The 25,032-nt window shown below is 51.1% G+C and overlaps 1 protein-coding gene across 2 annotated transcripts in view; it reads right to left on the reverse strand.

The window, feature by feature from the left end:
- PTK7 (protein tyrosine kinase 7 (inactive)) overlaps nt 1–25,032 on the reverse strand; it is a 64,488-nt gene that overhangs the window by 5,357 nt on the left and 34,099 nt on the right. The window contains exons 1-17 of one of the 2 annotated variants that reach the window (XM_019642702.1): nt 23,135–23,159; nt 22,051–22,338; nt 21,284–21,386; nt 20,706–20,896; nt 20,469–20,619; nt 19,355–19,503; nt 18,833–19,099; nt 13,679–13,812; nt 13,381–13,516; nt 13,105–13,224; nt 11,630–11,779; nt 11,361–11,511; nt 11,134–11,261; nt 9,716–9,919; nt 8,723–8,878; nt 7,875–8,107; nt 6,793–6,873 (exon numbers count right to left, since the gene is read on the reverse strand). In XM_019642702.1, the coding sequence (XP_019498247.1) occupies nt 6,793–6,873; nt 7,875–8,107; nt 8,723–8,878; nt 9,716–9,919; nt 11,134–11,261; nt 11,361–11,511; nt 11,630–11,779; nt 13,105–13,224; nt 13,381–13,516; nt 13,679–13,812; nt 18,833–19,099; nt 19,355–19,503; nt 20,469–20,619; nt 20,706–20,896; nt 21,284–21,386; nt 22,051–22,338; nt 23,135–23,144 (2,652 nt within the window). In that variant the 5' untranslated portion in view covers nt 23,145–23,159. Of the gene's footprint in view, nt 1–6,792; nt 6,874–7,874; nt 8,108–8,722; nt 8,879–9,715; nt 9,920–11,133; nt 11,262–11,360; nt 11,512–11,629; nt 11,780–13,104; nt 13,225–13,380; nt 13,517–13,678; nt 13,813–18,832; nt 19,100–19,354; nt 19,504–20,468; nt 20,620–20,705; nt 20,897–21,283; nt 21,387–22,050; nt 22,339–23,134; nt 23,160–25,032 lie in introns of those variants that run through there. The other variant, XM_019642701.1, reaches the window with a different exon arrangement.

The following is a 25,032-nucleotide window of genomic DNA, read 5'->3' on the forward strand; positions in this document are numbered from 1 at the left end:
TTCTCTTTCTCTGTTTTAATAGCCAAAGTTGTTGTGACCAAAATAGTTTGGGAAGATCATGGGCTAGGTTTTGCTTGTTTTGTCTGTCTTTTGTGAGGAGAGGTTGGGAGAAGAGAAAGAAGCCCAGGGACATAACAATTTCAGAGAGTTCAAGACACAGTCTCCTGGGATGCCCAGTGAATTTCTTAAATTGAAAAGAACAGAGCCTTGCCCTTGGCGCCAGAGAGTAGTGGTCATCTAGAGGCCCCCCCTTACTCCTCCCCACCTCAAGTGTTTCCTTTTCTGGGACAGATAAATCAAAGGTGGGGAGGTTTCATTTCTTCCTTTCTTTTCACAAGGTGGTAATCTCTTAGCTGCCAATGGAATTAAGGCTGCTTTGAAAGAGGGGCTTTGCACATTGTAAACTGCTCCCCCAGGGCAAGTCAGCCATCCTTAATGCTTCCTGGAAGTTAAAATTTCTTTCCTATTTTTTTTTCTCACTTTTGTTAATGAAGTAGAAAGTGAACTTCTCTGCACTTATTAAAAAGTGCTACTTGGGTGAAGAAAATACGCCTGTGTCCTTTTCCTCTATAAATGTGCAAAAATCACCAATTTTGAGTTTGCATTTAAAATATTTCATACTCCTCTAGATTTAAATATAAGGCAAGGTGTTAAACAATGAATCTACCATGTCACCTTTCATGGAAGAAAGAGGGAGAGATGAGAAGATCTGTTTGTATTTGCTTCTGTTTGCTAAAGCAGCCTTGGAAGAATAAAAGAGAAAGCAGTGACAGTGGTCTCTGAGGGGCAGGTGGGAGTGTGAGGGGCAGGTGGGAGTGTGAGGGGCAGGTGGGAGTGTGAGGGGCAGGTGGGGAGGAAACGACAGGAGACAGGACCAAGGGGGAGACTTTTTCCTGTGGATCTTTTTATATCATCCTGGCTTTTGAATCACATATTGTATTCCCTATCCAAAAATGTAAAATAAATATTTTCTAAATTCTTAACTCTTGTTTTGATCTCTGATACTTACTCTTCTAGTATTCCCCTCCCCCACCCTTTTTTGAGGGAGGTAAAAAATTATAAAATACACATAACATAAAATTTATCATTTTAACCATTTTTAAGAGTGTAATTCAGTGGCATTATGTACGTTCCTAATGCTGAGCAACCACCAATATCCATTTGGAGAACTTTTCCATCATCCTAAACAGAAGCACTGTATGCATTCAACGATAACTCTTTCCCCTCACAGTTGCTGGTAACCTCAATTTTGTTTTCTGTCTCTATGCATGTGGTTGTTCAAGGTGACTCATCTAAGTGAAATCATACGATATTTGTCCTTCCTTATGTGTCTAACTTATTTCAGTTAGCATAATGCTTTCAAGGATCATGCATGTTGTAGCATGCACAGAATTTCATTCCTTTTCATGGCTGAATAATAATCCACTGTATGTATATAGCACATTTTGCTTATTCATTCATCCATAGATGGACTTTTGGATTGTTTCCACTTTTTGGTTATTATAACTAAGACTGCTTTCTTTATAGCATTAAAAACAAAAAAGACCCATGTCCCCTTTCTGTTGCTACAGCAACCACCAAGGGACAGGGACCTGTAGCATTTCCTTGTATATAAAAACAAGGCAAACAGAAATGCAAAGAGATTCCTGTGACCTGTGGAAGATTATTTAACAAGTTACAGGCTAGCTGTGTGTTTCCTCTGGCATACAGACTCATTCTCAGGATCCACAAGGGAGAAGTCGCCTATCACATAATGCAATCGTGGAGGGATGAAGATAACATTGTAGCCAAAAACCAATATCATTGGTGATCAAGGAAATATAAACCAAGACCCGATATCATTACACGTATCTGATTACAAAAGGTCAAAAGTCCACCTCCAACTTATCTCTGATGGTTCAGGGGAAAAAAAAATGCATGACTTGGTAGTTAGAAAATAGTTACAGGGATGTAAAGTACAGCATAGGGAAATCTCGTCAATAATGTTGCAACAATTATGTATAGTGCCAGGTGGGGACTAGACTAGTCAGGGAGATTGCTGCATAAATTATATAAATGTCTAACCACTATGCTGTGCACCTGAAACTAATATAAAATAATATTGAATGTCAGCTATAACTGAAAAATAATTTTAAAATGCATGAAAAAAAATAATACACATACCTATAGAGAATGAGAAAGCTAATGGGACAAAATGCAAACAACTGAATCTGGATAAAGGGTTTGTAGGAGTTCCTTGAACTGTTCTTACACTCTTTTAAGTTTGAAATATCAAAATAAAATCTTACCAAACACACACACACACACACACACACACACACACACACACACACAACCAATAAGCACATTAAAAAACAATTAACTAAATAAGTAAAAGCAGCCTATGTGTGGACCAATTATGACAGTATGTCACAGATTATCCAAAGATTATGGTTAATCTGATTCTATGTTCCTGAAGTTCAAAAAGGAGTAAAAGTGAATGGGAGTGGTAGAGAGGCTGTTGCTAAGTTACCTAGTGCAAGGAGACCACCCAGAGACAAGGGGATGGGAACACTTGGTGAGTACTTACTGTGTGCTGCACCTTGCGCTAGGCCAGCTGCCTTTCCTACTTGCACTGTGAGGCGGGGCTTATCCTCAGCTCTGCCCACCCCTTCCAAGGCTTTCTACCCAGCCTAATACCAAAGCTTGGCTCTCTCCTCAATACTGCAGCTGCCTCTCCTAGGTCACATCACTGGTGGGGGCATAGGAAGGGCTGTCTGCCCATCAGTGAGCCCAGAAGTGAGATGTTGGCTTCGGCCTGGCCCTGTGCATTGCTGGCTGGTTCTGAGAAGTTTCACAGGCCTGTCTCCCGGGGTCACAGGAAGGCCGGCAGAAGAGCTTAGCCCAAACACTGGGAGAGGGCTCACTCCAAAGACAGACCTTCTCAGCCTGTGTGCACTGGCCAGTGACATCCTCGCAGGCCCCACTGCCTCCAATGGTGGTTTGCTAACTCTGGTCACAACCTATTAGTAAGTCATGAAACCAATTCAGTGAATCTTAACCATCATTTTAAAAATGGAGTAGAAAATATCAGAGTGCATTACACTTAATAAGGGTAAGTATCATTCATAACACTTCTTTATCATTTTTAAATACATACACATGCACCCCATTGGGTTGTGATGTAAAACGTGCTTTTTTGCTACTATGGGTCTCAGTCAAAAAAAGTTTAAAAACCAGTAAACCTGTGCTGTCTAAAACAGTAGCACCTAGCCCTGTGTGGCTTTTTTAAGTGAATTAAAATGCAATAAAATGAGAAATTCAGTTTCTCAGTGGCTCTAGCCACATTCTAAGAGCTGAGCGGCCACGTGGAGTGATACCACATTGGACAGCAGTAGATATGAACCGTTTCCATCACTGCAGGAAGTTCTATCAGATGGCACTGATTCAAACCACCACCAATCAGGACCCATCTGCATATCCAGTGTATTGGCTAACACTGTGTATACAGAGACGCTGAACAAAGGACATCATCAAGAATTGGGGAAAATATCATCTTCTTGGTGCATTTTCTTTATCAGAAGTGAAGACACAAAATCTCTGGATAGCTTCCAACCAAATGTGTGTAACCGGTGAGGAGGGTTAGAGAAGAGGTCAGATGAACAGGTCTACCAGGATTACTGAGCCCTCGCTGGGCGCAGAGCCCTGCACTCGATTTCCAAGAAAGTAGAGGTCACACTCCCAAAATAGTCCCCAGACTGCCATCTTCAGAATGCCCCATGTGCTACCGGCGGTAAAAGGGCCAGATGACCTGTATGGTGGCCATGATAAATGGACAGACTCTACTTCAGGCTTCAAAACCCCAGGGCATTGTCCAGCCTTGCTGAGTTATCTGTTAAGGGGCAGACAAAGGCTTTTGTAATGCGCCCTCATCAGGCTGGCAATTCCCCTCAGTCTGCTCTCAATCTATTGCTAGTCGAGGGAAACAGAAGAGCGTGGACTTGGTACGGTGACTAACCTGCTATCTTTCCTGGAGGCAGTGCTTCTGGAAATTCTGGCTAAACGAGGACAGCAAAAGGGAATTCTGTCAGACCTAAGCCAATCAAGGGTTTCCTTACTGCCGGGCAAGATGCCATCAAATGGCCACAGGATTAATTTTCAAATACGGTTATAAAGACCAAACCCACCCCTTCCTTTCCAACTTTAACATTCTAAGGGCTCGCCCAGGTTCCACTAACCCACTGTGACACTATTGCACTCTTCTCACAACAGGCTTTATGTCCCGCCACAGCATCTGACCACATAAAGTGCTGTCCACCAGGTGTGCTAAGCTGACCCTGCTTCTCATCCTGTCATTAGCTTGCAGGAGATCCATAAAGAAATCACAGGTTACAGTTTCCCCGACTTCAAAATCTCCATCATCTATCTTATCAGCTACTCTAACAAGCATTACCTACAATTACGCCAACACCCAGTGTCTGTGATTTCTATCACTATCCCACTGCTATCCTAAAACCCTCCTGGGGATCCCCCCGCCCACCCACACCATGTACAGCACCCTTGTTCCAGCTCTAGCTAGCCAGGGAGCACCCTGCCTATCATTCCACCACCCTTTAAAAACTTAATTCTTCCTCTTTCCATTCCCCCAGGACCCTTAGGAATATAACGTTAACACAACTCACTAAATTATTAGCACAAGAAAGCATCTTAGTATATATTTCCTAAGAATCTCCAAACAATACTATTTTTCAAACTACTGACTGAAATCCACATAGGTCTCAAAACAAATTTTGTGGGTTAATAAAAAATAGGATAGGAAATATCCAGTGCATCAAATATAGTGTTGTGAAAGTTTCATTTTAGTTGTGTGTGTGCGCGCACGCGCGTGTGCTGGGTCATGATGTAAAATGCACTTCTTAAAGGGAATCCTAATCCAGAAACATTTCAAAACCACTGCCCTTACACAAGGACTATTCAAACTTATAATGAGCTTAGGAATCAGCTGGAAAGGTTGTTTGAAAAATGCAGGTCCTCAGACCCCGCTCTCAGATATTCTGATTCCCTAGTCTGAGAGAGGTAGGGTCCAGAAATCTATTATTATTATTATTATTATTATTATTATAAGCAATCCCATACCCTCTCATCTGATGCAGATATTGTCCTGGGAGAGTGTGGAACCCAACTTATTGAAGCTCCCCATCACATTTAAGATGCTCTGGCACAAAGTGTGGGAGAGCTTTTCAGCAAAGGTGGTGATGGCTTTCAGCCAAATACAGTCCCTCAGGTCATGTGACGGAGGTAACTGATTTCCGGCCAGCCTATATCCCTGTCCCAGCCACAGAAACCTACCTTGACTCCCCTCGCTCCTGAATCCATCCCCTTCCTGCCATTCAACAACTTCCTGTCCTTGAGAACTGAACACAAATGGCTTTCTCTACCAGGAAACCTTCTTTGTTAACCACAACTGTCTGTCTACCTAAAGGAAGCGAACACTTCAACGTCTCTTATTTTATGTCTCTTACTCGCTTCCCGTGTTGTACCTGAAGTCTGTATGGGATGTGCATCCTCATTTGCCTTAGCTCCCTCACTAAATCCTAAGTGCTCCAAGGATGCCTGGCAGTTTCAGTTTTGCATCTCCAAGGTCCCTGAGGGCCATGGCTGGCTCAGTAAAGATTAGCTGGCTCCATGCATGTCCTGATTTGTGAGCTCTGGGGTCCTGACATCCCGAGCTGGAATAGCATGTCCTGTCCTATTGCTTCACAGAGATGGAGGCAGGGGCTCAGTTTCAGAAGGCCAGCTCTGGGTGACCTGGTGCCAGGTCACTTGCCCTATCTGGGCCTCAGTAAATTCACCTGTAATAAAAGGAGGCCAGCCTGAAGAGCACAGAGCCACTTCCCCAGAGAGATCAGGGGCAGCCAGGGTCCCACGCACCTGACTGATCAACCAGCCACACCTTTGTGCCCTGCCCCCAGAGTCTGTGGCCTAAAAGGCAAGGGACGGCCACCTGGGAGGGCCCTCGCAGTGTCTGCCTACCTGCCTGGGCTTTGATTGGTTTATGAAGTGACTTCACTGTCAGCTTGGAAGCAGAGTGCCCAGTCACATGGAAGGAGGTGGAACTATTTCAGAGGGGAGGGGAGGAGGCTGTGGACAGCCAGGGCTGGCATGCAGTAGGTATCGTCCCATGTGGGCAGCGGGGAACAGGCAAGCGTTCCCTTCTTCACTGTTTCAACCGGGTCAGCTCTACCATGGGGCTCCAGCCAGCCCAGAAAGGCAGGAAAGGCTACCGAGTCTACAGCACCAGTGAGAGTGAAAGCGTGACAACCACAAAGGGTGAAACCTGGGCAGCCCATTCACAGGAGAGTCTTCCACACTCAGAGGCTGAAGAAACATACTCAGGAGACCACAGCCCGCGCAGCCGGCCCCATCGTTCAGGCTGCTTGCGGCTCCTCCGCTCCTCTGGGGAGGTGTTCCCTGCTTGCCCTCCATCCACCTCAGTGCTCCCTGCAGGGAGCTGAAGTCCTGCTCCAGCGGCACAGACAGACAGCAGCTCTTCTATAGGAAGGCAACACGGCAATACAATGCCTCTTTCGGGCCATGTGACCAAGGACAAGTCACTAAACCTCTTACGCCTCAGTTTGTCCACCCACAAAATGGGGACAGTGACCGATATTAAGAGGTGTATCATGATCACTGAGATAACATTTGTAAAGTACTTACCAGGGCCCACAGGGAGCACTCAATCGGTAGCACCTGTTCCGATGACAGCCCTTGCACCTGGCCCACCCTTGGGGCCCTCTCCCTCCCTGTCCTCACCTTCTGCTTAGTGCTGAGGGGCTGTGACTTCAATTTTTCATCCTTGTTCTTGGAAATCCTCAGGAACTGTTTGAGGTCTCCCTGAGGGAAAAGCCAAGCATCTCTGTCAGGTCAGAGCCCAGCTATCCTGTTCAAAGCATCAAACCAAGCAGGTGCTCACAGGGTGTCTGCCCGGCAGGTGGTAGGAAGCCCTGATCTGAATGCCCCTCCCATGGAGACAATCCAGTGGAAATTAAAAAATACATAGGAGATGCCTCCTAGAAGCTCCCTCAGTCAGAAAGAGAGGGTGTCATATCTACCTTCCGAGGAGCCCCCCGACAGGCAAGTGCCAAAGCCCCTGGAGAGGAAAACACAGCCCCACTGACCTCTGTCCCCCAGGAGTTTATTATCTGATAGACACAAACAAACAGGAGGGAACGCCAGCAGCAGAAACCTAGACAAAGCACTCATAAGCACTTCTAATGAGAAGATTAAGACTGACTCCGCCCCTCCCGCCCCGCCCCTCTCTCCCCTTTGAGCTGGGGGATTTGATAAGCAGCAGTTTGAGGGCCAAGGGGATTAGGCCAAGGTCAGTCAGGGAATGAGGAGCAAGGGGCAAATCTGGGCATGACAACTGGAGTGGAACGAGAAGGCTGGTGACTGGGCTAACACTGCTGCCTCACATGGTACCTCACATGGTACTGGATGCTGGGAAGGAAGGAAAGCCAGGTTCTGCTAAGTTTATTCTCAAGGGGTGATAAACCCTGGGGAAAAATAAAAACAACAAACCAAAGAAACCCAGAGTCAGGGGCGAAGACATGGGAGGCGTCCAAGCAGTGTGCAGAGTAAATGCCAGAAAGAACTCAGAACCAACCCGCAGACACCGGGCTGGCAGGTGGCAAAGATGGGGTGCTGTCAAGGAAAGGCAGGTGTTGGAGAGCTGGGAGGGTGGGCGGGAGGCTGAGCATCTCGAGGTGGCAACAGCAGGCAAGCCAAGGTCTCAGCTGAGACCCCATGAGACGAGGTTTCCATGGCGACCCCTCCGCAATCCCCATGAGGGCACTGCCCTGTCCGAGACCCCGAGGGCCCTGCCAGCAGCATACCAGGTCCACATACTCCAGCACCATGTAGTGGGGCTCGGCCTCCCGACACAGCCCCAGGAGCCGCACCACGTTGGCATGGTTCAGCTTCCCAAACATCTCGAACTCCCTCCGGAAGTCCAACTGCTGCTGCTCGTCCCGGCTCTGGAGGCTCTTCACAAGCACCAGGGTCTCTGCCACCCCCTCCTCCAAGCCCTGCGCCTTCGCCAGGAACACCTCCCCAAACTCGCTTTTCCCTGTGGGGACAGGTCCGCGTCAGCCAGCTGCCTGTACCCAGGCAGGGGAAGCCCCTGACGTGGGGCGGTGCCTCGCTTCTCTCTGTCACACAGTGGGGTCCTTGCTGCTCCCCACCCACCTGAACTGGGCCGTGGCCTAGTTCTGCTGTGGGACCCTGAGCAAACCCCATTCCCTCCCATCCCACCTTGGGCTTCAAGTCCTCAGCAGTGAAATAAAGGGGTGGGATTAACAGATTAATAAAGGGTCTTCCAAATGGTGGTCTGCATGAGAATTTTAGTGGTTCATGATAAACAGGTCTTCATGGTTATGTTTTAATGTATGCCCAGAAAACATTTAACTAGCACAAATCCCTAATTTCTCACATTGTTTCCCTAGAACAAAGCTAACTTTAAAGTTTAAAAAAAAATCTAAAGAAAACATCAAATCAATAACACACAGGAATGACAAAAGCTGGAGGAGGGGTGTGAACAACAGGCACTAGGGACTAGGTTCCCCCTATGTCCCCCTCCATCTCTAAAGTTTCAGGGACTTCAGAGCCACCAGCCCTAACCTAGCCTCAGGACAGAACTGGTGGTCTATGGTTAAGCAGAGTTGTTGCGGCCAAGGTAACATACCCAGTGTGGTGATAGGCTGCAGGCTGGCCCTCGGGAAGTGCATCTTATCACTTGTGCTGTGCCGTTTGTTAGTGGCCACGGGGCCGGAGCCCAAGCTGGTCAAGGCCACTTCCTCTTGGATCTCTGCTGAGGGCTGCCCATTCTGCAAAGGTCCGCCTGGGAAGAAGGGGCACAGGGGAGTGTGAAGACAAGACGTGATACTCAGGCCACCGTGGGAACCTCAGTTTTCTTCCCCAACCTCCATGTCCACCAAATGGGTCTAATCCCAGTGTTCCACCCAAAAGAGCCAATCCCACCGATGAACTGATGGGACTGGAGGTGAGGGTGACGGGTGTCCTTTATGGTATGACACTTAATTGGTGCAGCTGATTACAACGAAAGGAATGAACTGGACAAGTCTCATCTGAATGACCGGTCCCTGGACACCTACAAACATGAGGGGTTTTGCTTTCATGGGGCCTCCTATGTGCAAAGCTCTAAACAGGCACAAAGGGGAAATCACAACAAGGGGGACGCAGGACCCACTCCTGAGTACCTCAGTGTACAGGGGAGACCCAGCAGTGCCCCTGGGGGCTCCCAGTTGGAGGAGACAGAGTAGGAGGGGGAGGGAGACAGGTAGATTGCCCTTGGGGGAACGCAAAGACTCATGGGGCAGACAAGATGTGCAACAGGAACATGAATATATACACTAATTATATCTGTGGCTTAGTGCTGCAGGGAGGAGAAGGCAGGGAAACATAGGTAGCTGGTCCAAGGGGCTCCAATGAGGAAGTCTTAAGCCAGCTTTCTCAGAAGCCAAGGCCTTGGAAATTGGCCAACTGCAGGCTTCCAGCTGGGGGTGGGGCAGCTCTGGTCCTGGCGGCCAAAGCTCCAAGACCCAGCGCTCTGCGGCCGCCTGCTTCCTCTAGTGCCACGGCTCTCTTCGCCATGGCCGCAGGAGGGCGCTCAGCACCCGCGCTGCACACCACCTCCCTCTGCTGGGAAGCTCCTCACCATTGAGGCACTCCATCTCCGGCTCCTCGCCCTCGGGCTGCTTCTGAAGCCGCTTGGCCTTGCAGCGTTTCTTGCAGTAGAACATGAGACCCAGCACGGCAATGATGTAGGCCACGGCGGCGCCCACCGACAGCCCGATGGTCTGGATCATCTTATAGGGAGGAGGGCTGCCTGGGCCCTCCGACTCCTCCAGCACAGGCTTGTCTGAGAGACATAGAGACGTCTGAGCAGGGGCTGAGGAAGCAAACCTGGCCCTACTTCTCTACCAGCCCCTCCACACTCCACACCGACAACCTCCCAGACCCCTGAGGGCCTGCCTGACCAAGCCAGAGAGACCTGGGGAGGGTCACCACCGTCACTGGCTTTGACAAGGGTCAGGTCCTCAGGCCCCACCGAGGTCATAGGGAACTCTGAAGGAGGTGAGGCCAGTGACTCCCAAGCTCGCTGTGCCTCCAAACACCAGGCCAGGGATGTACATACAAACCACACCTGTCGAACACCTCACAAACCCGGTTTGTTAGCAAGCTTCTTAAATGACTTGATACCATGAGTCAGGCCCTGAACAGCAGCATCTGGGAACTTCTGGTTTAGAATTCCATATACTTGTCCAGATCAGAGCAGGTTCTTCAAGAAAAGTATATGTAGAAGGGATTTTCTAGTCTAGGGGCTTTCAGAGGCCTAGGGTCTCATCGAGGAAGTTAGGGGAACTGAGGGAGAGGCCCAAATGGAGACAATACATGATCCCCCAACTCCCACACACACCTATTGGCTGCAATTAAGGGGCCTGTCACTTCACTGTTATCCAGCTGAAGTCCCACATCATACTCTTGCCGAAAAATAGTTCTGCTGTTAAACCCAAAAAACTTGAGAACTTCTCATTTCAACGACCCCCATCTTACAGATGGAGACACCAGCCCTGGAGAGGAAATGACATCTACCTCTAAGGGCATATGGCTGGTTAGCAGGAAAGGCCAGACCCAAACCTCAAGTCCCTGACTCTAGTCAGGGCCTTTTCTCTGACACATCATCCCCTCTGGGCCTCCAGGACAAAGGAGCCTTGTCTTGGGGCATCCTGATCTGATTCCCCTCCCCACCCACCCAGCGAGACGTATGGTTGCTGCAGGAGACCTGACAGAAAGCATTATAGGACAAGGGCGCTCGCGCACGCGCACGCGCGCACACACACCCACACCCACACACACAACGTGCATACACGCCCCAGCTGTGGAACGTTAGAGAAACGACAGCCCAGCTCTAAGGGAGGAAACTATGACTGTGCTGTGGCATGGCAGAGGGGACACAGCTGAATTCCCACCCCACCACAAGAATGGTTTAAGTGCCTTCTGTGTACAAGGGGCCGATGAGGACCAAGATAAGAAAGATGTCTGGCCCCACCACTTCCGGTCCCCAGCCCATACCCACGACGTAGAGGGGGGCCTCCGTGTGCTTGATGTTGCAGCTGTTGCCTGCAATGCAGGTGTAGCGGCCCGAGTCCTCAGGCGCCACGTCATGGATCACCAGGGAGCCATTCTGGAAGATGTGCATCCTGCCAGGAAAGAAGCCACAGTGCTGCCCAGCTCACCAGCTCCTGGGGAGACTGGGCTGCAGGAGAGGTGAGGTGGGTGTCGGGGGGAGACGGCCCTACCTAGGTTCCAGCTTGGTGGGGTCCAAGATGCGATCTTTGCCCTTCCACTGAATGAGTGGCTTGGGGTCCCCCTGGGCCTCGCACCGCAACAGGGCTGTGTGGCCCTGGTACACGGTCGTGCGCTCGGGCTCCACCTTGAAGGTGATGAAAACTGGATGGGAAGAGCCCGGTGAGGGGCAGGGAGCAGTGAGCAATGGGGCTGGCAGGGTACAGGCTGCTGCCCCACAGGGCCTGCCAGCCCCAGCCCCAGGGCCCTGCCACGGTCGCACCTGCCACAGTAAGCTGGACATGGGCACGGATCTGGCCCTGCAGCCCATTGGAGGCGATGCAAGTGTAGTTGCCAGCATCATCGCGGGTCACCCTGGAGAAGTGCAAGGTCCCGGCATTGTCCGTCACCCACTCCGGGAGGCTGCTCCCATCTGCAGGGGCAACAAAGGGAAATCATGGGCTTGACCAGAGTTATATGGGTGGCTGACTGGCAATGCCCTGTCACTCATCTCCACTCAAAAACATGTCATCGCTCCTGACTATCCAAAGACAAAGTCTAAACTCCCGAGCTAGGCATTGGGAGACCCTGTTATTTACTTCTTTTCAAATTTGTCAGTCTCGCCTCCTTCTACTGCCCTGTGTAATGTTCCACTTCTGCCAAACTGGACTTCCGAGTGGGCCTTGAGTTTGCCTTGTTCTCATCTTCACTGCTTGGCATTCCCCACTCCTAGAACCCAGCCCTGCTCTCTGCCACCGTCCCAGGCTTCAGATCCATTTTGAGCCCCATCTTCCAGAGAAAACTCCCCCAGACCACCTGAGCAGAGAGCCCACTTCTTCTTCACAACCTACAACCGTCTCTCACTCGCACTGTTCATGGGAATGTAAAAACTGGCCCAGCCCTTTAAAAAACGATTTGGCAATCCACCTCAAGGGTTGTAAAAATGTGCATACCCTTTTATACATAATTATTCCATTCCTGGGAATCTTTCCCAAAGGAAACAAACCCAAATCCAGAAAAAACTTTGGCTTAAAGATGTTTATTATAGCAATAAAAAGAAAGGGGGGGGGGAGAGGAGGAGGATGGCTAGCAACAAATCTCCAACATTTAGGGAATATTTGAGTAAATTATAGTGAATTCAATCATTGGAATATTATCACCATCATCAAAGCCAATGTTTATGTATGAAAACATAGGGTAATGCTTGGTAATGTTAAGTAAAAGAAGGATATAAAATTACATAGTTATCTGCATCTTCTATTTTTAGAGTAAACATGACTTACTCATGTAAATTTAATAAGTGAAAATATACAATAAGTACATTAAGTAAAGATGTACAATAAAATCACTTTGTAAAAACAGAAAGATACATGTAGAAAAAGGCACACACCCAGAGATGATGGATGGTGGGATTACGTATTTTTTTCCCCTCCCAAAATTTTCTGAAGGAGCCCAGGTTCTTTCATGTGGGAAAGGATGACTCTTTTGAAATGGGAGGAGGGAGGACGTTATAGCACTGTCTGGCCCAATCCAATCACTTGATGTCTTGAGTCATATGTAGTCTAATGCTACCATCTGACCTCTTTTGTGTCTGGCTCTTTGTTTCCTAACTGGACTATAAACGGACCCTACGTTTCTTGTCTGTCCCCACAGTTCCTGGCATGGTGCTGGGCACTCAGCTGGTCCTCAGATTTGCACACATGCACTGATCGTTGACGGCCCTGCCTACCCACCTCTCCATGCCTGCACGGTACTCACCTGCTCGTATCCACTTAATGGTGGGCTTTTCTCGGCCTGTGGCTGAGCAGGGCACTGTGGCCTCCTTGTCAAATTCCATGCACTGCTGCGGCCGGGGCGGTGGTGTGAACTTAAGTTTTTCTGTTTCAGTAGAGGGAAGGTGGGTAGATGGAAAGAGGAGGAATTGAAGCAGCTAGAAAGGCCGGGGCAGGCCTAAAAACCTTGAACCCTGCCGTTCCTTCTCCTTTACCCTCCTGCCCACTAGGCAAAGCACCTTTCCCTCACATGCCAGCTCACCCAGCACTTGTACACGGGCTTGGGCCTCAATGCTGCCAGCTGGGGTGCTGCTCACGCAGCGGTACCATGTCCCATCGTACACTTCCACACTGTTGATACGCAAGGTCCCGTTCTTGGAGACCTCAAACCGCGAGTCCTACAGCACATAAGATGTGACCATGAGAAGTCTTGGCTTAATCCCCCACCAACATCGCCCTGGGAGCAGCCCCGGGAACGAAAGAGCGCTGTGGAGGTCAGCACAGAGAGGAGCAGAGAGAAGGGGTTCTGCCCCTCCACCCCCAGCCATCCTCACTCTCACCTCCGAGATGAGCATCTGGTTTCTGTACCAGATGACGGTGGGTTTCGGCGTGGCTTGGGTCAGACAGTGCAAGTAGCCTGGCTTGCCCTCCTCCAGCTGGCTGTCTTCGGGCTTCTTCAACCATGTGGGCACAGCTAGAGGGGAGGGAACAGTGAAGGCTGATGAACATGTTTGTAAAACCAAAAGATCCAATCCCAAGAAATTCTAACATACCACTAGGTCCTCAGTTTGGAAACCCTCGTCTGCTCCGGTGACAACTGTAGCAATTACCCCTTAGTGAAGGCCTACAGGCCAGCACCTCTTGAACATTATCTTAGTGAATGGTCACAATAAACCCCCAAGGTATGTATTCCTATATCCGTTTTACAGCTAAGAAGACCCCTAGGGGTTCAGAAGTAATGGTGGGGGCCGGCTGAGTGGTGCATTGGTTAAGAGCTGGCTTGGGACACCAGCTCTGAGCAGCAGGGCCCCAGTTCGGATCACACATGAGGGCCAGTGACACTGCGCTCTCTACAGCTAAGATGGTGAACAACAGCTCGACCTGGAGCTGGGCTGCCGAGAGTCGCTGGCGACGGCATAGGCTGCAGCAGGGCTGCAATGAACTGCCATAAGCTACCGTGTGTGGCTGGCAGCCAGCGTGAGCGGCCAGCAGCTGGTGTGAGCTGCCAAAAGCCACCGTGAGCGGCCGTCCAGAGGCCGGCAACTGATCTGCCTCACCTGGGAAGAGCGCAATGATAATACCAACATGGGCCAGTGAAGCAACGTCCTCCACAACTAGACTGAAGAACAAAACGACAGCAACTTGTCTGTTCCCCTTCCCCTGATTCCCCAGCACTGATCCCCTCCCCCAATTCCCCAATAAAATAAAATAAAATAAATTTTAAAAATGAAGTAATGGTGATATTTGCTAACACACGAGAAAGATAGGATTGAAAAGTCTGGTCTGTCTGATTCCAGAACCCTTGCTCTTTGTTAGACCATAATGTTCCAAGCCTTGGGCCTCAGATCTGTTCTGTTCTAGCCACACCCATTGCCTGAATGATCTCATCCAGCCCACAGCTTTCAACACCATGAGCGGACGAAGCGTAAACCTGGACCCTGACTGCCGACCTTCTCCGTGAGCCTCAGACTTACAAATCCAACTGCCTACTGGAATCTCCAACTGGCTATCTAATAGGCATCTCAAACGTTAGATGTGCAAGAGAACACCTGATTTCCCTCCAAGCCTGCTCATACCAGCTTTCCCATCTCAGTAAATATTGCCACTAGCCAACAATTGCAGAAGTCAAAAATCAAGCCTTCACTTCTCTACATTCTACATTCCCCACCATCACACTCATTCTACACAAACACTATCAACCTTAGCTCCAAAGCATATCCTGAATTTGACCATCTCTCACCTCCACCACTACCACCTCTGTTCAAAGGCCTTTAACCCTCTTCCCTAGACCAGGGGTTGGCAAACTTTTGAGACGGAAGAGCCAATCCTGTCCCTCACAATTTAAAAATTATTTGAGAACCATAAAACAAATGAAATCACCATTACGTGAATATCCTTTAAAAATTGTACAAATGAAACTGTGATAGTTTTATTTTCATTTTCAATTGTACTTCAGAGCCACATGTACACACCCAAAAAGCCGCATGTGGCTCACGAGCCGCAGTTTGCCGACCCCTGGGATAGATGATTAGTCATCTGCTAACTGGTCTCCCTGTTTTGACTCTTGCCTCTAACATTCTAGTCTTCTCTGAACAGCCAGAGTGATCTTTTGAAAATGTCACTCTCCAACTGAAAACCCCTCAAGGGCTTCCCATCCTCTGACTTCGTGTATGTGTGGCCGACAGTTTGCAAAGACAGTTGTCAACTGTCTTTCCATCCCCTTCCATCTCTTTGCAACGTGATATTGCCACTGTCCCATCAAGAGGAAACGTCTGTTTCTCTACGGCCTGGAATCTGGGTGGCTTGCCTTGTCCCCAGTGGAAGTGACACTGTGCAATTTCTAAGCTGATGCCTTCAGAGGCCTTGCAGCTTCTACTTTCGTGCTCTGGGCCCAGCCTCCACGTGAGGAAGCCTGAGCTAGCCGGCTGGAGCAGCCATGTGGAAGAGAACCAAGATACCCTGGGCGATGGCAACTGCCAGACACGTGAGCGAGGCCATCAGGGAATAGCCAGGCACCAGCTAACCTATCAGCTGACTGCAAATGTGCACGAGCCCAGCCAACAGTACATGGCACCAATGAGCCGTCCCGTTGAACCCTACCCACAGAATCAGAAGCAAAACAATGGCTATTATTTCAAGCCACTATATTTTGGAGTCATTTGTTATGCAGCAATAGATAACTGATAGACTTGGAATAAAAGCCAAAGTCCTTCCTATATTCCTACACGGCCCCACGTGATCCAGTCCTCATCTCTTANCCGACAGTTTGCAAAGACAGTTGTCAACTGTCTTTCCATCCCCTTCCATCTCTTTGCAACGTGATATTGCCACTGTCCCATCAAGAGGAAACGTCTGTTTCTCTACGGCCTGGAATCTGGGTGGCTTGCCTTGTCCCCAGTGGAAGTGACACTGTGCAATTTCTAAGCTGATGCCTTCAGAGGCCTTGCAGCTTCTACTTTCGTGCTCTGGGCCCAGCCTCCACGTGAGGAAGCCTGAGCTAGCCGGCTGGAGCAGCCATGTGGAAGAGAACCAAGATACCCTGGGCGATGGCAACTGCCAGACACGTGAGCGAGGCCATCAGGGAATAGCCAGGCACCAGCTAACCTATCAGCTGACTGCAAATGTGCACGAGCCCAGCCAACAGTACATGGCGCCGATGAGCCGTCCCGTTGAACCCTACCCACAGAATCAGAAGCAAAACAATGGCTATTATTTCAAGCCACTATATTTTGGAGTCATTTGTTATGCAGCAATAGATAACTGATAGACTTGGAATAAAAGCCAAAGTCCTTCCTATATTCCTACACGGCCCCACGTGATCCAGTCCTCATCTCTTAGACAACCTCAACCATACTCACCACCTCTTATTCAACTCAAGCCACACAGGCTACGCGGCCCCTCCAACACTCAAGCTCATTTCTGTCTCAGGGCCTATCAACATGGCTCCCTCCTTAATTTAGGCATCAGCTCAAATGTCACCCTCTAGAGAAGTCTTCCCTAAACTCCCCCTGGCCCTCATATCTCTCTCGGTCATTTACCCTATTTTCTTTTTCTTCACGGCTCTGCTGCCACCTAAAATTATCTACTTGTTCATTCAACTGTTTTTCTTGTTTGCTTGTTGCTCCTACTAGACTTTGAGTTCCAGGAGGGGAGGGATTTTTGTCTGCTTTGTTCACTGCGGCATTCCCAGGACTGGGAACCGTGCCTAGCACCATGAATGCACTCAATAAATCTGTTGACGGAATGCAGCCACAGAGCTCTCCCTACTCCGAACTCTAGACCCTACCCCTCTGCACCTCATCCAGCCCTGCGTGCATCATGCATGCTTTCTAACTTCACAGGCCTCCTTCTCAGAGTGCAGTGTAGGGCACAGGGCATGGCTCAGGCAGTGCCTGTCGAAGGACTGATCAAAGACAGCCTTCTCCACCTTTAGCATGTGTAAACATCACCTGAAGCACTTGTTAAACACTCTCCACCTGGGCCCCGCCTCCAGAGAATCTGGGTCAGATCTGGAGTGGGGTCCCAGATTCTGCATTTTTTTTAAAGCACCCCCAACAAACAGGTGATCTACAGACCCAGACTGGAGAAAAGCTGACTGTAGCTGCTTGCATGTGTCTGTATGTCACTGAGAAAGTGTCCTGAGCACATGTGACCTGTGTGTTACAGCTTCCCCGCTGAACCAGGTACCTGAGTACAAGAGAGCAGGTCTCTGCGGTGTCAGTATTTTGAACGGGAATAGTGTTGTCACAACTTCAAATTTACACAGCCCTTTCCATACTCAAAATCTTTTTGCAGTTTTGAAATTTACCCACTTGAAAAGATGTAGAGGTAAGTGGAAGAAGCAGGTTGCAAAACTGTGTGTATGGGGCTGGCTGAGTGGCGCGTTGGTTAAGACCTGGCTTGGGACGCCAGAGGACCCCGGTTCGGATCCCACATATGAGGGCCAGTGACACTGCCCTCTACAGCTAAGATGCTGAACAACAGCTCAACCTGGAGCTGGGCTGCCGTGAGTCACCAGCGATGGCAGGTGGGTTGCTATGAGCTACCGTGTGTAGCCAGCAGCCAGAGTGAGCGGCCAGCAGCCGCTGTGAGCGGCCGTCCAGAAGCCGGAGACTGATCTGCCTCGCCCGGGAAGGGTGCAATGATGGTGCCAACTTGGGCCAGTGAAGCAACGTCCTCCACAACTAGACTGAAGAACAAAAGAATAGCAACTTGTCTGTTCCCCTTCCCTCAATTCCCCAATAAAAATCTTAAAAAACAAAACAAAACAAACAAACAAAAAACTGTGTATGTATATAAGGGTGAGTCTTGTGCATCTATTTAAACTATCATAAAAGTTTAGAACAGGCATGGTAAAAGAAAAAATAAAATCTCTATGCCTGTAGCAAGGGTATATAGGTCTTTATCATATGTGATTTCACTCTATTCATTTATTAAAATATATATTGCTCCCTCCCCCTTATTTCACAAGTAGTATGTTCATTGTAAAAACTTAGAAAGCATAAAAACAAATAAAATAATAATCACCTAGAAGTTTGTTCACTATCGCCTTCCCGAAAAATAAAATCTTTTTCCTTCTATTTCATTCATTTTTCCGACCATCTTGTAGGATAGATAGTGGGTTATTAGCCCCATTTTATGGATGACAAGACAGCCCTAGCAAGGCAGGTGACTTGCTACCCATGGTCACTCTGTGCAATGGGGACAGAGTGGGACCTGGGTCTCTAGACTCCCGTCCATTGCGTCTTCCTCTGAAGCCAGAGGACCATTTTTCTAAGCAGGATGTCACCTCCAACCTCCATGCCTGGCTCTCCACTGTCCACTCAACATCACCTCCCGGCAGCGGACTGATTTCTAAGCCTGCAGGACCCAGAGCTAAGAAGGACTCAAGTGCGCACCAAGCAAGCCTCTGTCCATCACACCCAGAGCCTGAGACCTCCTAGAACCTGGGCTCCCCTCCATTTTGCCTCATCCTTCAGGGCAGGGGTGCTTACTGGCCACGGTGATATTGACATCCTGTCGCCGCTGACCAGCCAGGTTGGCTGCATGGCAGGTGTATACGCCAGCATCGCTCTCAGCAGTACTGGCAAACACCAGCTCATGGCCCTTCTGGTAGACGTTGCCATAGGTGGGCAGCCGGACTCCTGCATGCTCCCACCACACCCGGGGCTCCGGCAGACCCTGGGGGGGCAGGCAGGCCACACGCTCCTCATTGCCAGCTGTGAACACCCGTGGTTCAAATGGCGGCATGTCTTCAATCTCTGCAGGGATGTAAGCAGGCAGGAGATAGCCTGATTACTGTGTGTCTCAGGGTACTTGTTCTCCCACAGCAAGCTCTGGCCCTTTCCAGCACAGACCCTCCCCTATACCCCTCAGCATACCCTCTTCCTACCCCAGCATCTTTGTTCTTCCTCTGCCTTCCAAGCTGTTCTAAGTGCAAACAGGAGCCTATATTCCTACATGCCAACAACGATGAAGGCAGCCCCCACATTGGCACCCCAGACCCAGGGACCCACCTGCCAGGTGAAGCGTGGCCTCCAGGATGATGGGAGGGCCCCTCTGGCCCTGGCCTACGCAGCGGTAGATCCCGGCATTGCGTGGCCGGACCTGGGTCAGCAGCAGGGACCCGTTGGCAAACACGGTGGCTCTGCGGAGGTGTGGGGGGCTGTGGAGGGGAGATAGTGCTATTTGGAAGACGTGGCCCACAGGCCCCTTTCTGGAGGGGACCACATTCCACAAAGGTCAGAGACGTAGGACGGTGTCAGCCAGGAACAGGGCAGAGAGAAGGAAGCCGACACACCACATTAGTGTGTGTGTGCACGTGCATGCATGTGTTCCAACTATACGAGACTTGGCTTTTGGAGTGGCGAGGCAAGCAGCAGTGGTTAGGTGAGACACAGAGAGTGCTCAAGAGCGTGCAACTGTAGAGACAGAGGGGCCACCTTCTCCTGGGATCAGGACAAGCCTGCCAGTAAGGCAGCCAGCTCCAGCAGTCAGAAGCCCCTCAGCCAAACCAGGTGAACCAGTGATGACATCCTCAGGCCTGATGCCAGATGGGATCCAAGCCCCTAGCCTAGGGAGCCACAACCACAAGGACCATGGCCATCTGTACCTGGCACCACACAGGTGCTCTCTGCAGTCATAGGGCCTGGGCGAGGACGGAAGTCCCTATTGAGGGGCTGGCACCTCTCTCAGAAGCATCTTCTAGAAGTGTGTACTTCCTCCAAAACACATGCGTGTGTGTGCATGTGTGTATGTGTGTGTGGAAGGTGTCTTTGCCATTTTATCCAGACTGTGATGACCCTGGTCCTGTGTCCTTCCATCCCTGGGTCTCTACCCCCCAATCCCAGAAAACACGTGGGCAGGAGAGGAGGGGCAAAGAAGCAGAGCCGCGACTAGCTCACGCAGTGTCAGTTGCAGGGACTGGAGAGAGATAGGTGCCCTTCCTGGAGGCTTCCCTTTGTTGGCCTCGTTTAGTAATAGCGAGGCATTCTACTGCCATCTGCTGGAAATCTGAAGTAATACGTGTCCAGGTCTATGATGTCTGTGATTGATTCGCATTCGAGAACGCACTGTGCAGTACACAACTTGTACCACCGTACTTGAAGGCCCCCTGCCCAGATGCCTTACCGGCTGCGGTTAGTGATGGGAGTCTCATCCTCAAATACCCACTGCAGGCTCGGGGGTGGCTGGGCTGAGAACTGACAGTGGAAAATGGCCTCCTCGTTCCTTGCCACTACCACGTCCTGGGGCGCCAGCACCACCCTGGCAAAGCTCTCATCTGGGCAAGGGAAGCACAGGCACGTGAACAGGCAGAGTGAGCCTCCCATCCCTGCCCCACGTTCTCCATCTCCATCCCAGGCTCACCTGCAATGCTCAAGGTGAAGTTCTGGCTGCTGCAGGTCTGGCCAAAGGCATTGTGGGCACAGCAGGAGTAGACGCCACTGTGCTCAGGGCCGGCCGGCCGGAGGGTCAGGTTCCGCTCCTTGTTGCTGACCGTGTGGTTGCTCTGACCCTCGGAGAGAGGGCTCCCATCTCGGAACCACTGGTAGGTGGGCCTGCAGGGCCAGGGGGTCAGCAACAGAGAAGCAGGGGTACTCAGGTGGCCAGTGGATGGGACACAGAATCAGAGGATCAGGGCTAGACCCCTCGGTTTACAAATGGGAAAATTGAGGCCAAGGAAGGGCAAGTGACTTGCACAAGGGCACGTAGCAATTCAGGGGCAGAATCAGGCTGAAATTCTAGCTCTCTCAGCTCCCAGAATCCAGGGTCACTCCACAGCACAACGTTGCCCCTCAGGCCACCTGGGGCTGGTGTGGAGCAGCACAGGGGCAGGGGCGGTGACAGAATGAAGTGAGGTGCATTTGAGTGGAGTCCAAGATTTGGGGAGGTATCCCTGTCTAGAATAACCCTCTCCATCCCCACCTTCAAAGTCGGCTCCTTACCGAGGATGCCCATCAATGTGACAACGCAGAGTGACCTGGGTCTGTGGCTGGATCTCGGCTTCCAACGCTGGATGCTTCAGAACCACAGGACCAGTCTCAATCCCTGTAGCAGAGGCCGCGGTTGCATCGTGAGGGGCAGAGCAAGTGTGGAAGGGCAAAGGGGAAGGAGGACAAGCAGGAAACAATGTGGGGACCTGGAGGGTCTGAGCCAAGAGACAGCAGCGTGAAGCCCTGTGAAGCGGAGGCCGGGGCTACAGACGGGCCACCAGAGACTGACTGCCTGCCCGGGCCCTGGTAGATCAAGCCTGACACTTGGCCACGTTGCCTCACTGCTTTTGCCATTTGCAAAAACACCTGGCCAATAAATGTTCCAAGATTTGAAGGAAAAACATTTTGGAAAAATTAAAACTTTTTTCTTTTTTTTTAAAAGTTGCTGAAAAGGACAGTTTATTAGAAGAAAAAATACTTTTCAAAGAAGCAGAAGTGGACCCAAGCAATAGAGAATGGCTCAAGGGCCATTATTAGGAGAAAAAGTACACTCCAAAGAATTTGGAGCGGGCCAAGCAAAGGAAGCTCAAAAGGCCAAAAATGAAAACGTTTAGCTTCCTTTTATCCACACAGCAGAAAGAGCTGACCACACTGAATTCTGCCTGCCCCATTCAACTGGAAATGGGGGGAAGCTGAGGGAAAGGAGGGGTCCTGCAGGGCTCGGGAGTTGAGGGTCTGGCTGGGGGGGGGGGCGAGGGCAGGCACGCCCCGGCTCTCACATTTGATGTTGAAGGAGGCATTGGCACTGCGGGCCTCCTCTCCAGTAGCCTCATCCCGAGCCACGCACTGGAAGGCTCCCGCATCCTGCAGCCGGTCCACAGCTGCGAAGCTCAGGCTGCTGCCCTGGGCGAAACGCCGTTCCGTGTCCTGAACAGGGACCCCATCCAGCAGCCAGTACACATGTACCGGCCCTGAGGCTTCCACCTCACAGCGGAGCAGCGCCCGGCGCCCCTGAAGTGCATCCTGGGAGGATGGCTCCTTGATGAAGACGATGGCTGCCTGGGCACCTGCAGATGGGGACATGGGAGAAGCAGGGTCAAGAAGAGCTGCAGCCACTGTCCTAACACAGGTCACCCATCACCCTCCGCACAGGAGGAGGAGAAAGGCTGTGTACATGCGCTATCCAGTATGTGCAGGTAGGAAGGCTCATGAGACCACCACTGCCAAATGGACACTGAGGAACTTTTAAACCGTGCTGTGTGCTCTGCAGGATGCCAGTCTAGAGGGGGACACAGGATAATTATACGGGCCATGGCGAAACTCACGCCAAATGAAAGGTATAGGATGTCAGTGCCCCTGGAGTGCAGAAGAGAAAGGGAACCCCAAGAATTGGGGGGGACACTGCTGGTACATGGGAGGCGCCCTAGAGGAAGGGGGCCTCAGACCTGCGGGACCAGATCATAGCAGGTCTGGGATGCTGGGCTGAGAAGCAGGGGACATTATGAGCAGGCAACCCTCCCGACCATCTTCAGAATCCAGGACGTTGAGCAAAATTGAGTCATGATCCAGAGCATCTTAGAAGGATTATTGGCTCTCACCCACCCACTGAGGTCCCACAGGTCAGGGAGGGCACTCTGAATCCTACCCACAGACACTCTACAGCCCAGTGTTCCCCAGGGGCTTCTTTGGGAGAACCCACCCCTTTAAGGAGAAGCCAGTATTCTCTAGAAGTAGGGCTATTCCTGAAGACATGCCAGAGCCACCCCCACGTTCCCACTCTCTATCCCTAAGAATCCATCCGTGGCCAAGGCGGGCCTTTCTGTGCTAAACTGAGAGGTGAGCCAAGTGCTTCCAGGTTGTCACCTGAATCCATCCCCGCTCCTGCACGGCTACGGTTCAGCTCTGGCCAGGACCAGGGGGACACCCTCAGAGAAAAGAGGCCCTGCAACCAAGGGTGGAACCATAGCCAGTGAGAACAAAGGCAAGAGTGATCAGCCTGTGTTGTGCAGCAGGTGGGCTGGGGAGGCGGAGAAGGGCAGGGCTGGGCAGGTGGCATGGTTACGGCAGCAGGAATAACACACCGGGCTTTGTTCCTGGCCCATGTGGGTGCCCTGCAGAGGCCCAGAGCTACAGGGGGTGGGTGACACACAGAAAAGGGCGTGCTGCCTCTCCAGGAAGAAGAAATGGGCCACCTGGGGCTGCTACATGAGGAATCAGGCTCTGCCTCTGGCCAAACTGGGCCCAGCAAGGGCAGGAATAAAGAGGCCTACGGGCCCTGCCCATTCCCTCCCAAACCACTGGACACTGATCTCAGGGCCCCACAGGGCTGGGTTCAGAGGAGGGGCTGCCCCTGGTGTTGGTCCTTCTCTCAACATTCTCAGAGGGGCCAGCCCACAAGACACACGGCTAAGAGCACCCCCATTACTTCTCAATGGGGTACTGTTGGCTCTCGAGATAGGACAATTCTCCACTACGCTTGGCTATCCCACCCTCTGTGCAAGTTAATAAGCCCCCTGGGCACTGGGGCTAAGCACCCCCAGTCACCCTGACAGCCCCCCTCCACATACACACATACTCACTTCCAAACATCGGAGTGTGGCCCTGCCCCTACTGGACAATTTGGGATAATCCCTTTGTAGGACAGATGGGTAAACCAAGGTCCAGAGAGATAAAGGGATTTGCCCAAGATCAAACAGCTCATTTGTGGCGGAGCCAGAACCAAGACCATAGCCCCACGCTTTTCCCTACCCTGCCCAGGAACTCAAAACCAACCCTGGAAGTATCTGATCCCACCATGGGTCTCACTCCCCACGGCCAGGCAGAGGTAGACACACCTCTTGCAGACAAGGCCAGGCACACAAAGGTACACAGCGACCACTGGCTGAACTGAGGTAACCTCAAAGGACGTGTGGGGCACTTCTCACGACCACTTCTCATGACACAGATGGGAGCCTCAAGCTGAAGCCCCAGGGGGCCTCTGCGAATGTGACTTACCAAAATCTTGGGACCACAGACCCAGCGCTCCAGGATGCTCTTCAAAGGCCAAAGAGAGAGTACCTGCCTCAGAGTGGAAACACCCCACTTCCCTGCTCGGCTTTTCCAGACGCGCACTGCGGAGCCAGGTGTCTTGCCCACTCAGAGGAGTGTTAAGCTAAGTTTTGGAATCAGACAGGTCTGGCTCGAATCCTGACGGTCACACTTGGTGTGTCTGACCTGGGGCAGAAGTGCCGCAGGCAGAGCTAACTCGGTAAACGGCAACTACCATTATTATTACTATGTTCATCCTTCTTGCCCAAGGACTCACATTTTAAGAACATTAGTAAGCTCCCCCCTTGCAAGGCCCAGGACCACTCCCAGGCCCTGGATGGGACAGAGCAGCCACAGCAGAGAAGTTTGAGGGGAATAATCAGGTGGGGGTGGGATGGAGGGAAGGGGCCGTGGGGTTGCAGGAACCACAGACCACTGGCCACAGAAATCTGAGCTGGGAGATGAGACGGCATGACTCAGAGGGGACCCAGCTCGGCCTCCAGCGTCCCCTCCTGGGGCTGGGGCTGCCCCAGAGCTGTGGTGAGATGCTGCATTCCCAGACTGCCACTCAGAGCCCCCTGCGCCTCCGCGATAGGGCCTGGGAAACATCAAAGCCAGCCCCGCGGGGCCCTCTGTCCTGACGTCAGCTCACAGCAGGTCCTGGTTAGTGCTTGGCTGGGGCAGACTTTAGATGTTACAAAAGGCAGGGAGAGCTGCCACCAGGCCTTCTCGAA

The sequence above is a fragment of the Hipposideros armiger genome, unplaced genomic scaffold, assembly GCF_001890085.2.
Source record: "Hipposideros armiger isolate ML-2016 unplaced genomic scaffold, ASM189008v1 scaffold_72, whole genome shotgun sequence".
Taxonomy (NCBI): domain Eukaryota; kingdom Metazoa; phylum Chordata; class Mammalia; order Chiroptera; family Hipposideridae; genus Hipposideros; species Hipposideros armiger.